This window comes from Streptopelia decaocto, assembly GCF_964273445.1.
Source record: "Streptopelia decaocto genome assembly, chromosome: 5".
NCBI lineage: Eukaryota > Metazoa > Chordata > Aves > Columbiformes > Columbidae > Streptopelia > Streptopelia decaocto.
In genome coordinates, this window is record NC_138659.1 from 24,395,931 (window position 1) to 24,409,630 (window position 13,700).

Consider the following 13,700-nt stretch of genomic DNA (forward strand, 5'->3'; position numbering starts at 1 on the left):
GGCGGGGCGGGGCGGGCAGGGTCCGCCCTTCGCTCGCTCCGCGACGGTGGGAGGGAGGGGGGAGCGCGCCGCGCGATGGGCCGGTCGCTGTCGCCGTGGCCGCGGCTGCTGCTGCCGCTCGGGTGCCTCGCGCTGCTCCTGCCGCCGCGCGCCGCGGAGTTCAGCCCCTCCCTGGACAGCGACTTCACGTTCACGCTCCCCGCCGGCCGCAAGGAGTGCTTCTACCAGCCCATGCGCAAGGAGGCCTCGCTGGAGCTGGAGTACCAGGTGGGGCGGGGCCGGCCGGGGTCTCCCTGGGGAGGCGAGGGCCCTCCCGGCGAAGCAGCTTTAGAGGGCGCCGAGCGGTGCCGCATCCTGTCACGGTGGCCTCGCTGCCTTTCCCGGGCCGTGGGCGGTGCTGGGCGGCTCGGCTGCCGGTTCCTTTTCCGTAGGCGAGGGTGCCTCAGCGGCGGCACCGCCCGCCCCTGCTGCCGGCAGCTCGGCCCGGCCCTCCCCGGGGCTCCTCGCTGGGCTTCTCCAGCAGCGGCCCCGCCGCCTTCCCCGGGGCGCTGCCCGGCGGCCGCCCCGCTGCCCGCGGTGCTGGGCGCCGCTGCTGGTCCGCGCCGCTGGTTCACACCGGTAACAACTGTATCTCTGCGAGAAAAAAAAAAATACTTTAGCAACTTAAAAAAAAAATTCTAGTAGATTTTTTTTTTTGCTTTGTAAGATCTCAGGTTGCCGTCCTTTAAAACGGCAAGGATGTAGAAAGCTGATGGCTGTGACCTTGTGCAGTGGCTCTAAAGCACCAACAGAATTGTTGCTGATGCACAAACCCTCACCTATCTTGGTGTTGATATTAAACACCTTTTATCTCAATGATGAAAGTTTTTCAGAGAGAGTCTTATTTAACAGACTAACATTAAAGTCTTGATGCCCTTCTTGGGAAGAGCAGAGTTCCCCAGAAACCTCGGGGAAAGATCTCGGCCTTTTTTTTTTCTTTTTTTCTTTCCTTAAAATAAAGACCTTTTTCAGTAGAACAGGCACAGTGAGAGAAGCTGCAGTGAATATTTTCCCATCCTGCTACTGTGCCTCACAGTTGTCTGGGATCTGTCTTACCCACCTGCTTTTTTCCTCTGTGCTTCCCAACTGAAAATACAATGCTGAAATTCTTGATTATTTTCTAGTTATTGTTACATGCAGAACTGAACAGGAAAGATTGAGGTGTTCAAGCTTTGCTCAGAGCCTTGTCTAAGAAATACAGAAGTTTATTTTGCACCAACAAAGTAGGGCTTTCTTTTAATAATAATAAAAAAATGTTTTCGAGAGAACCAACATGTATAACAGTGAACTTATTTCTACTCGGGTGTAAATTTCTCATCACAGCTGCAAACAGTAGCAATTCATCTTTATATTTGAATGTGTACAAATGGACCTCTGTATGTTACTGGAAATATATACTTATTTTGTACTTAATTATCCTGAATTGTTAGTGGCTACTAATTGTCATCGTCCTTTCCCTTTTTTTGGTAAGTCTCCAGTGTCACTTTGAGTCGGTGTAAACTTTGCCCTCAATTTCTGCAGGAGCAGACTACTATACTCAAATAGCTCACTGGAAAACAAGCAAACAAAAAAATCCCCTAGCATGGGCCTTAGTAATGTCATAAAAATGATTCCACTCTGCCCCCTTATGCAGTTACTGCTTTCCCTATAGAGAATTTCTACAACACAACCAATGTGGTGATACAACTGTAGTCTGTTATACAGTTAAAGCAGCACAGCTTTGTAATACTGTATACACTTATGATCAGCTTAGGAAGCTAAATACCTTAAATTCCCTCTCCCTTTGGGAAGTGAGAATGCCCTGGGAGAATTCAAACCTTAAACCTGCATTAAAAGGTGAGAATGTCTGTGGTACAGCTTGGATTGCCATGAGTCTGCTCCTGTCATCTACGCTGTTAATTCACACAGTAAAAGATCTTGGGGATGACACAGCATAGGTTGTGTTCTTCTACAAATATATACGTGCATATACATAAATGTGACATCTTTGTTATACGGTTTCTTTTCTGCCACTGGACCTAGCACTGGTACTTACCCATCGATGATAGCTGCCAGAGAAATGCTCGATTTAGCCATCTGTTGGTGTTCTTACAGGTTGTCTAACCCTGCCTGTTGATAAAATTGTATGCAGCCTTAAAAACCATTAGGGAAAGGTTCAGTATAATCCAGCCTAGCATGATTAGATCATATTTAGTTTAAGATTTTAAATGGCTAAAATGCTTTTGGGTTGAACCAGTTTTTCACCTGTTTCCAATTAACTTGGTGTGAACTCAGACCGATTCAGCTTTCAGATTCTGTGTCAGTTCCCTTACCTAAAAACGTTTGCCTTGCATAAAAATGTTGCCATCAGCAATGCAAACAGGAATTTCACTGGCTGGAAGCTTGTTTTTCTTTGTTTCACAGGTTCTAGATGGAGCAGGATTAGATGTTGATTTTCACCTACTGTCTCCAAAAGGTGAAACTCTAGTTTTTGAGGAAAGAAAATCAGATGGAGTTCATACGTAAGTTTAAAATCTTCAAACTTAAAAAGTACTTTATGTAAAACTTCTGGTTTCTTTAACAAATGTAACTAAAATAAAAGTTGAATACTTTTTATTCCTTAGTTTACAAAAGACTTTCTAATAGGACAGTTTGAGAATACCCATTACCTTTTGATAAACACTGAGTACTTTTTACATGGATTTTATCATGAAGTGAAGGATATTTTTGTTTTAATGATAGCTGTTAATGGTCAGTGAACAAAAATAATTATTGTGGAGCTGAAAAAGGTCTCTGCATTTAGTAATATCAAAATATCTTGTAGGTCATCTAAATAATAAGCTGAAAAGTCCTGTATTTTTTTCCAGTCTCCTATCAACATATGTAGTAATTATTGTAATTGTACTATAAAGTATAAGAATTCCACTCATATTATAGCTTTTTTTGTCATGATTAACAATGATTCAAACTCCTGATAAAGGCAAATGAAAGTAAAGTGCTGTTTCAAGCCTTCAGAGTCAGTGAGATTGTTTTGCTCTGTCTGCAGTCTGTAATATGTCTTTAGAGTTCTTATTTTTATATGAAAAGGTTATCCAGCACAAAACTGTAGTTAATTTGATTATATTTTGCTTTTATACACAGGGTGGAAACAGAAGATGGCGATTACATGTTCTGCTTTGACAACACATTCAGTACAATTTCTGAAAAGGTGATTTTCTTTGAACTGATTCTGGACAATATGGGAGAAGATGGAGAAGATCAGGAAGACTGGAAGAAGTATGTTACGGGCACGGATCTGCTAGATATGAAACTGGAAGACATTCTGGTTAGTATTTGATCTTTAATTCTTTTGAATGGAAGAACCTTTTAAGAAACCTCTCAGTGTCATTTAGCCATTCTGCCTTGGTCTGGTGGTGCATCATCCTGGAAATTATTCCATTTCCATATATTGCTTTTACTGACACATGAAGCCCCGCACTGTGGATCTCCTGCTTCCACACAGAAGCTTGACAGTGTTTTCAGAAAGACCCCGTGATCAGCAAGAAGAAACTGCATAGCACTCAAAGTCACTCTTCCAATCCAGTTTCTCTTATTCCTTCTGCTGAAATGGGCCATTTTTCCCTGGCAGCAATGAAATGCATATTTATAATATTAACATATTGCTTAATCCCAACAGTGTAGTTGGAATCACTGTGTAGATTTTCATCATGTGTTTGAAAATAAAGTACTGGCTCAGTTTCTTCTTCCCACCTTTGCAGAAGTGCTCCAAATAGCATATGGATTCATATTTCTATCTTCAGTAATTTATACATTATTTTGTTTGGGTTTTTTCCCCAACATTTTTGTTTCCATCTTTTCAAACTAGTAAACAGGACAGGAGTTAATCTGTACTCCACTGCAGGTTAATTCCTGCAGACGCTCTATGAATGGTAACATTTGCTTCAACTGTACGCAGACCCCATTTTTTGTAGGATGAAGCTTTTATTTCCTTTCACTATCATTAAATATTGAGATTACTTTAGAAGCAGAGGATTATTTGGTGGTGTTAGTGCTTGGTAGGATGCAGTAGGCCATTGTTTGTTTGCTCATAGCTGCAGACAAACAAACAAAAAACCCAAACCACCATGCACAAACACTTAATGAAGACACTGGTGTAGAGAATGACATTGTTTGTATTCTGTTTCTTGTAGTAAACAAAATGCAGGTTTTTAAAACAACAGAGTTAATGTTTAAGATCTTTTGTAGGGGTTCAATACACATTTAAATAGTTAAAACCAAATACGGCATCTGAAAAGCTGGCCAAATCTTTAAAATTGGCATTTAGACAATTAGAAAAAACAAAGTTTATAGGGGAAATTGTAAAGAAAATCCCTCTCACACTAATCTCAATAAATATTTGAATGGATTTGATAGTTTCTTGGGTGCATATTGGTATCTCTTCCAAAAAGAAAAAAAAGGGGGGTGGGGGGCAGAACTTGTCTTTATTTGAGGTCCTTGCAGATATTATAAAGTAGGTAATATTTGTAAAGTTAACATTAGTCTTATTTTTAAAGCTCCTGTTGATGTTCCTTATTGTGTAACATATGAACTTTAGTATCATCATAAAATTATTTGGCTTCCAAAAATAGCTCTTTTGAAATATTTGCTAAATATGCAATAGAGGAAATGTCCATGGAGAAAATGTTACTGCTGGGTTTAACTTTTTTTTTCTTTTTTTAAATGTATAGCTTCCTGCTAGTGCACACATTACTCTTCTCACTAAGAGTTACTTCAGGGTCCAAAATTATATCAAGAACATAAGTCAGCACTTCATGAGATGAGCTTTTAGGTTGTCACTATTATGGGGTAGATTAAACATTAATAGATCATAGCATCATTTGTTTACTTTGTAAATGCAGCATAAGGAGTGGATGTTGAACTGCTGTTGTGGCCACAGTGTTCATGTATTTCCTCTGGTTCCCAGAGACACAGTGCACATCCTTTGATTTATTATTGAAATTCTGTCAAAGGTGAAGCGGCAGTTTATAGCCACCACAGTAAAAGCATAAAATAAGACAGAAATGTAAGATTATTGTTCTAATTTTCTTTTGCTACAGCTAGAGTCCTCATGGTAGTTTGCATTAAAAAGTGCCTTCATTTGATTATCCAGCAGGAAAAAATATCCTACATTTGCCTGCAGCTCTGTACCTTGCTTAGAGACTCCTTCTGTAGAGATCACTGCTTTTTACTTATGTGAATACCTGGAATCACAATTCCAAGATACATGGCATACTAAAACAAACAGACAAACCCAAACTATTTTAGGTTTAATTTCTGTCTCACTTCCCTAGTCTGTTAAAGGGAAAAAAAAATTGCAGGGTCTTTCAAAAAGATGGACCCAATTTCAAAGCAGTGTGGTTTCAAATTTGGTCCATCTTTTTGAAACACACCATACTATAGAACCTTAATCCTATGTTAATTAAGCCTTTTTAGGTGACATACAATACACAAGCTAGACAAGTTAATGAAAATGCTGTGATGAGGTATATATTTTGAAGTGAAATTAACTGTCCACTTGGCAAGAACTTAGATTATAGGTAGTAACACAGTATTAATGTGTTGCAAGCTATATATTTAATTAAAGGGTTTTTGTTTTGTTTTGTTTTTTTCTTCTACAAATATTCTTTTGTTACTTATCAGGAATCCATCAACAGTGTCAAAGCCAGATTAAGCAAAAGTGTCCAGATACAGACCCTGCTGAGAGCATTTGAAGCTCGTGATCGAAATATCCAAGAAAGCAACTTCGACCGAGTGAATTTCTGGTCCATGGTCAACCTGGGAGTAATGGTGGTGGTATCAGCGGTTCAGGTTTACATGCTGAAAAGTCTCTTTGAAGAGAAGAGGAAAAGTAGAACTTAACATTTGGTATGACCATAATATAATGGGAGAGGGGAAGCAATAAACTACCACAGTAAAGGAAAAAAAAAAAAAAAAAAAGAAAACATGACCTTTCAGATTGTTTTGAACAGGCAGTAGACATCAGGTTTTCAATTCATGGTGGGCTTTTCAGTTATTTTGGGGGTTTTTTAACATGAACAGAAGGCCTTGCCCCCAAGCTCTTCCATTTTTGCAAGTGCTACTAACTATTTTTTTGTACTTGTAGCATTTGTTAATGACTAACTTCTGCAAAGTGCACAGGATGCTTGGTGCATATGCAAGGTAATGTTAATACCGCCTTTTTTTCATGTTCACATAAGACTTCAAATGGTAACTTAGACATTGGTTTATTTGTTAAACATTTAGTGAATTGACATATGTGCCTAAGTGTTTACAGGGGTGGTCTGTAGTTACTGTCATTTATCTTCAAAGTTACATGATTTTAAAAATCCTCAGCTTTTGTTGTATGGCATCATGGAGAAACACTGGGCTAACATGTAAGAACAAAATGACAACTCTCTTTATATACAGATGACTAACATTAGCACTTTAAATAAGCACAGTCAATGTGATAGAGTCAGTGTTGAAAAGAATTGGAGAAAATAGGTGCAATTCCTGTTCATGAATCTTTCTGTCCTGTAGTTGTACAGCCCTATTTTCCTTTTTGACTGTCACATGAGATTCAAGAGACAGTGACCATATGATACACAAAGAAATGCACACAGACCTTGAATTATGCTTTGCAAACTTTTAGTTACTGTAACCTCATGTAATAGATAATTTTCCAATAACTGATTTGCATATTATTCTTTCCCTTTCCTAAAGGGGGGTGTCACAGTATGTGAAAACATTATCTGCACATTAATTTTTGTAAGCTCAAAATCCCTCTTATTTGCCAACTTATTTTTTATTTGTTTTTGTCTACTACATCAATGACTAACGTAGCAGTTAATAGGGTGACTTACACAGGCATGAAAAACCAAAGCTGTTCACCTAAACTTTCCCTTTTTGCTGTCACTCGTAAGTCTTTGAGCTGTGCAAGTACAGTGCAGTATTTTCCTGTCTGGCTCTTTATATGAGTAAGGCATGAATTACATGAACAATAAATACAAGCTTCAAATTTTAGGCTCAACTGAATATGTAATATCACTTAACTAAGCAAAGCTTATCCTCAGATCAGCAATTTGTAATTTCTAGACAAAGTGGCTTTTAAGAGTGCAGTGAGGGTATTTTTGCCAAATTGAGAGAACTTTTGCCAAAACCCCAGTGTGCAAGAATTAACGTTTTTTACTAGTTCAAAGTTAGTCATTTTTACAATGTGCCAAGTCACTGACATTTCCTGTATAAATGTGTTAAACTACATTTTGTCACCTTAAAAAAAAAAAACTTTCTTTTTTTTAAAAAAACCCACTTTTTTAAAAAAAGTATATGTATTAGTGTTCTGCCAGTCATTGGGTCATCTGGGTATGAACAGCAGAATTACAACTTTGAGACTTTCTGTGATTAAAAATGATTTTATGGAGATAAAACAGGGTCAATAGCTGCATGAAGAAACACTTTGTTCAAGTGAAGCAGATGCTAGCAAGTGCTACAGTAAATGAAACAGCACTTCAGCTTTAACTTCAGACAATGGGACATAGCAATAATATTTCTAAATAGTTTTTATAAGCAGAAGTATTATTCCTCACAGAATTTGTTATAGAGGGCTCTGAATGCTCAAAGGCTGTTGAGCTACCTTTTTTTTTCAGCAAAGCTTTGTCCAAAGTAAGATTGTTTCTCTTTACGGTTCTGGGTATTTTCTTTTTCCATATGCTGCTTTCTATACTGAACTGCCTGGAACTAGAAAGTTATGTCTGTGATCAGGACAAGTCTAGGAAAAGTCAATTCTTCCTGCTAGAGTGGCAAATAATATTTTTCTGCCATTTCCCTGGACATCTCCCAGTACCAATATACCACATATCTACATGAGGGCATAAGCCAAAGCTTACCGAAGTCTACTTGCAAGGTTTTGATCAGGTTCCTTCAAGACAGGCAAATAAGATTCTTAGGGCTGCGCCCTATTCGCTAGAAGAAAGAGGAGAGCGATCTTCCCTTGCACCACCGTGAGCATGATGCCACAAACCATCTGCAAAATGCTGAACCAGCTCTGTGAAGCTGCCACTAAGACATCTACCTCTCACAGCAAAGCAACTAGATTGCAGCTCAGACCTCCACTAGGTGAGCTCTGCCAAGTTTTGCAAGGGCACCTCAGGGGATTTGGTTCCCCAGCTGCTCTGCTGGCCCCCTGACTGTGGTTATAAATCCAGTGGCAAAACAGCCTGGGGTATTAGCTTAAGCTGCTAATGAATGCAGACTTCTGATCAAAGACACAAGACTGAACTGCAGCGGTTTCTCGGATTACACGTAGCAGGCTCTGCTAGAAGGAAAGTAACAAAACAATTGGCAGCGGAGTTCATCTGGAAGAAATTATTATTTTGCAACCAAGAGCTCTGTATTTTCTCCCCATTGAAGGTTCTTTACAGAAAATGAAATTGAATAACTAGAAGACTGTGCTTTGACTTTGGCAGCTGGAATATGTTTATAAAAGGTGAACAATTTGGCATTTCAACTTGCAGTTAAATAAAATTTCATTAGGATTTTGAAGAGTAGATTGTTTTTGATTGTATAAAATTTACAGAGGAGAATATACTTTTTTCTTAATGGACTTTTTATTCAGAATTAAATGTTTTAAGACTTGCAGGTGTTGAATAAAATTATGCAAAACTGAAATTTTCAATAAATAAAGTTCAAACCTGTGTTTGTGTTTATTTTATAACAAAGGAAGAATGTTTTATCTATGAATGCTGCAAAAGATCAAGGATACTAAGCTAACACACACTTACAGTAATGCAGCTTTTAAATTTCTTCCTCATGCAGCATTCAAATCCTGTTCTTACTGTAACCCAAAAATCAACTTTATCAGTGCAAATAACTGAAGATTTACATAGGTGTCAGATCAGAATGACACCAACCTCCAATCTTTGTAACAGAAAATACACTTAGTTTTGCAGTTATCAGATGCATGGCAGGTACAAACCTTTCTTTTTCCCCCCAATATTTGCACCTTAATACTTCTATTCCATATGGCACCTGCAGCTTATTAAGCAGAACAGCATAGCTCCCAGTTAGGCAGACCATAAGATTAGGAACAGTTCCAGAAGGGAGAGCAGGTACTGTCTTGAACAAAATTATTGTAGCAGTCAATAATATTACTGAGACTTGTAGAGTTCTGCATTCAAAACAAGAGACAGTAAGACTCTCAGGCCAGCCTAAATCAAGATAGTTTGGTATTAAATCAGCACCTGTAACTTTGGGAAACTGTCTAGGTGAGTGTTACTTGTTAGTAACTAAAAGTCCAAAGTTGCTCACCTCAAAAAAAAACCAAAAGTAAAGTATCCCAAGGAACAGATTAAGGGAATTTGTAAACTTGTGATACCACAGAAAGACAGCAGGAAGTAATGACTGAGCTCCAAAAACACTTCACTGCTCTAACCCAGTGGGCATCTGTCCTCACAAACTCTTTCTAGAAAGGATTTTACAGAAGGTACTTTATCTGCTGATGTTTGCGGCTGAAAAATTTTTAAAACTCTTCTCATAGTTTCATGTGACTTCTGTACCACTGTTAGTTGGAAATGCATAAACATGTATACAAGTTAGAATAACATGTCAAGACAATCTGATGACCTGTTGAGTGTTTCCAGTAATTCTTACATTTTTCTCCTCTAAAGAAACAATTTCACAATGTATTTTCATTTCTGATTTGGTATAGCAAACACATTAAAAACATAGGGAAAAACAGAAGGAAAACAGGAAACTAGTATCACAGAATATCAAACTCTAGCAACTAAGAATGCTGTTACTATGATTACTAATATGTAATAATTTCACGTTCTTCTTAAGAGAATATGGAAGATCCTGAGACTGAAAGCTCAGAACTTCGGAGCAGTTTTTCCAGCTTTATCGACTAATGCACATGACAAATCCAAGCTTGTTTACCATTTCATAAGACTTCTGAGAAACCTGGGCCGGCCCGGAAGCCTGCAAACTACATTGTTCCAATAATGAAACAGGAACTTCCTTCTTGTACTGTGTATGAAGTAGATAAAATACTAAGGTACAATGTTATGCTGCCAGATTGTGTAATTAATGGTAGAAGAAACAGTGGTTTGACTTGAAAAGGTACACATGCAGTGAAAACTCTCCAAAGCCATTTTGGACAGACATCAGAAACACCTGCAGAAGTTCCCTTTCTTGGTCCCTCAACCGTGACAGGAGACACCATCTGCCTTACCTTCTACAGACAACACACCATGCGCACCTCGGACTGGCCCGAGCCCACGGCAGCACCTCCTGTGCCCGCAGAGCAGCGTTGCCTGTTCAGTCAGCTCCTTTGGCGGGTTGCAGCACTATCCCGGGAGTACAGGACCACGTGGTACGGTGACACCACTACATTAAAAATCTTACTCCATCAGCCACAGCAGTTACAGTTTTTTCCCTTTCCTGAGTATTTTTAAAATAAATACTTACATGGCAATCTGTCCTAAGACTCATTATCCCCAACAGTTACTTAAGACAGCCTGGGACCAAGTAGATTGAGCTATATCTGATGCCTTTATAACAGTTCCTGTGCCTTCCCTACAAGAACAATTCTCTTTGAGATTGTTTAATGTCAAAACTTACCAACTTTTGGCACAGGCAGGAAACATGCAGCTTTAGTTACTGCTGAGAAATGGCTTATGTTAACCCCTTCCTTTCCCATGCTTTCTCCTTGCTGTAGTAATACCCTACCACAGGAACTCACTATTTGGACAGGAGGAATGCCACCACAGAGGGGAGAAAGCACCACATTCATAAATTCTTGCAGAGCAAATCAAAAGCTATATGCCTTATTTTATGATTTTGTTTTCAAAACCAACAGTTTACTTTGGGTACCTGTTGATTTTTGTCACAGATAAAGACAAATAAAATGGTAAAAAAAAAAATATTAAAATACAATAGTAAACACACCTAGACTGCTGAACTTTCACCAGAAGCACCTGAACAGCATCATCTTCTCTCATGCTTTCAATTGCTATAGTTGAGGACAGTTAATGAGATTTGGAACTGACCCAGCTCAGAAGTCCCTTTCTTCCCTTAGAGCATGACTAGTTTCTAGAAACAAGATATCCTTCTTCACTCTCCATCTGCTACCTGTCAAATTGGAACACAGGTGTTTAAGGAAGGCACAGAGCTGCCAAGAAGAGTTCTAAAAGCACGTATCTGTAGTCTGTATCTTTGACATTATGTTAAAGGACCTGACATTAACCATTTGATTAAGGACATTTTTCTATTATGCTGGAGGATTTCAGGGAGTGGTAAATATCAAAATCTTAAGTTGAAAGATACTTATGACAGTCCATACCAAAAGCTTCTGTCAATTCCAACAATCCCAGTTCCAAACAGTTACTGAGAAGACTCTTGATCGCATTCTCTGGACAGGAAGAGGGCAGACCCAGACCCCAGAACTGCTGCTGCCTCTCCTGACACCATTCTTCCCCGTCACTTCTCTCCCACAAGCTGGCACCACAAGATGGGGAAGAAGAAGTTGGCTCAGGGGCCAAGCGGCTGAACAAGTAGGAGTTCTAAAGCTTCAGCACTTACCTCTGAATGACTGGGATGCAGGTAAGCACCTACGACACTTTGGCTCATTGCCACAGAAGAAAATGCACAGGAAGAAAGAAGGCAATGATTGAATTAGCAAATTATATATATATTTTACAGCCCAAAAGCTGGTTTTAATGAACATTTCATAGCCCATTTAAACTTCCTTAAAATTTCCATTGTAAATAAATACATCCAAGTTGTTTCTCATTATATTACTTGGACTTGTGCATTTCTACACATAAGTATACACATTACATATATTTATATATACATACTTTCCTGCAACAAGCCAGTCAGTCTCCCTAGCCAGTTTGTCAGAAAGAGTTCTGAGTGTGAATTTTGTAAAACAAGCAGTACTTTCCCTAATAAAGGGAAATCCTCCATTGTTATCTTAATAAATTCTTAGTTTTACCTTACAGTCTCACCCTTTTTAAGCTCACCTTTTCCTCCTGCTGCCACTATGAACATATCTTAACATCCTACAGCCTGAAAACCTTCCCAATCATTCATTATTTCCCTTCCCCTGAATTTCCAACTACTGCTTATCATTCTCTAGGATTTTACTATCTCAGCTATCATGCAAACAATTCGTGAAGTTAAAAATACCGAGTTAGAGCAAGCAGGCAAAAAACAAAGTAGGCAACCTGATTAGTGCTCATGAACATGTACACAGCAAAACAGTAACTATCGCACTGGATAATGACAGGAGTGAAAGCAATAATCGCAACAGTATTGTGAATATTCATTAGGGAATGGCAGAGCACAAATGAAGTACTTTGAAATGGTGCTTATAAAACGACAGACTTTATTTAGAGAAAGCTAGAGCTATTAAGTAGCTTCTTGCTACAAAGCAGGTTTTGAAGCAAGTGAGCTTATTAGAGTAAGACTGCAGATATCAAGATCACAAGTTAATGCCACCAGACTGGACATGAAGAGAAGACTAGGAAACAAAACCACATGGAAGTCAATCAATGCCAAACACAATATAGCTGATGATGCAAAGATTAAAGAATATTTCCAATTCAGAAGCTGGAAACATAAATTAGAACAAGTGAAAAGAAATATACACTGGTGAAATAATGTCAGTGAACAGATTAGGAGAAAGATGATATAACTATATGAGCTACAACGGTATTTTAAAAACTAGTATCTGCAAGGCAAAATATCTTTGTATCAATGAAAATGGGAACAACCATTGATGTTATGGTATATGGATCTCAATGCTGGAATATGAAAAAACTTGAAAAAAAAATAGCAGAGGTGAGCTACCTGAGAAGAATATTAAGGGATTCAGAAATTAAAACCAGAAAAAAATAATTGTAACAATACAAAATTCTTCTGTTTCATTGTTGCTGAACAACAGAAGCAAAAGATTAGCAAAAGCATTGAATTCCAAGTCCATCCTCAGACCGTGCACAGCTTCTACTCATCTTTTGCTTCTCTTTCTATTGTCCTACACTACCTTTCCTGGAAGACGGTCATTCCCCTTTCAACTTTCTGCAGGGACTCCAAAGGAGTCTCCTCCTCTGCCTTTCTCTCTTTTATACCTCACCCATAGATGATCCAATTTACAAAAAAAAGAAATCAGCTTTTCTGTAAACTTTAGGTTGACAACTTGGGATTTTTTTCCTTATGCATTTCAAAAAAATGCGGTAACTGGGATCTCAATAGATGACACCTCCACACGGATGTTTAGCCAGCAGCTGAAGTTCAGCATCAAACACAACTCGCCATCCCAAACCCTTTTCTGCATTTGTAGAAAATACCTTTTTCTGCCATCATACCCTTAACTGCAGCATTACTTTTCATTCAGGCAGATGTGAGGGAACCAGAGAAGTGACCCAATTTCAAGCCTGAAAGTGTTACCTGCACAGCATTTGCAAGATTCATCCTCTTCCCTCTGTGCACAGAACTGATGCTGCTGCCCAGCTCATCCGTGTCACTACGTCCTGACTATTGCTCCATCTCCAGCCTTGGCATGTTCCATCTCAATTCACCGATTTCCTTTTAAAATATAACACTAAAGATCACTTTAGCAGGATGTTCCAAAGGCACGACTATTTTTCTATTTATCCACTTTCCCC

The 13,700-nt window shown here is 38.8% G+C and overlaps 1 protein-coding gene across 1 annotated transcript; it reads left to right on the forward strand.

The window, feature by feature from the left end:
* The first annotated feature begins 29 nt into the window (after positions 1-29).
* Positions 30-8,729, forward strand: TMED5 (transmembrane p24 trafficking protein 5). Its single transcript, XM_082053678.1, has 4 exons — positions 30-267; positions 2,443-2,540; positions 3,160-3,343; positions 5,698-8,729. The coding sequence occupies exons 1-4, from the start codon at positions 76-78 to the stop codon at positions 5,914-5,916; spliced, it is 693 nt and encodes a 230-aa protein (XP_081909804.1). The 5' UTR covers positions 30-75; the 3' UTR covers positions 5,917-8,729.
* Positions 8,730-13,700: the final 4,971 nt, after the last annotated feature.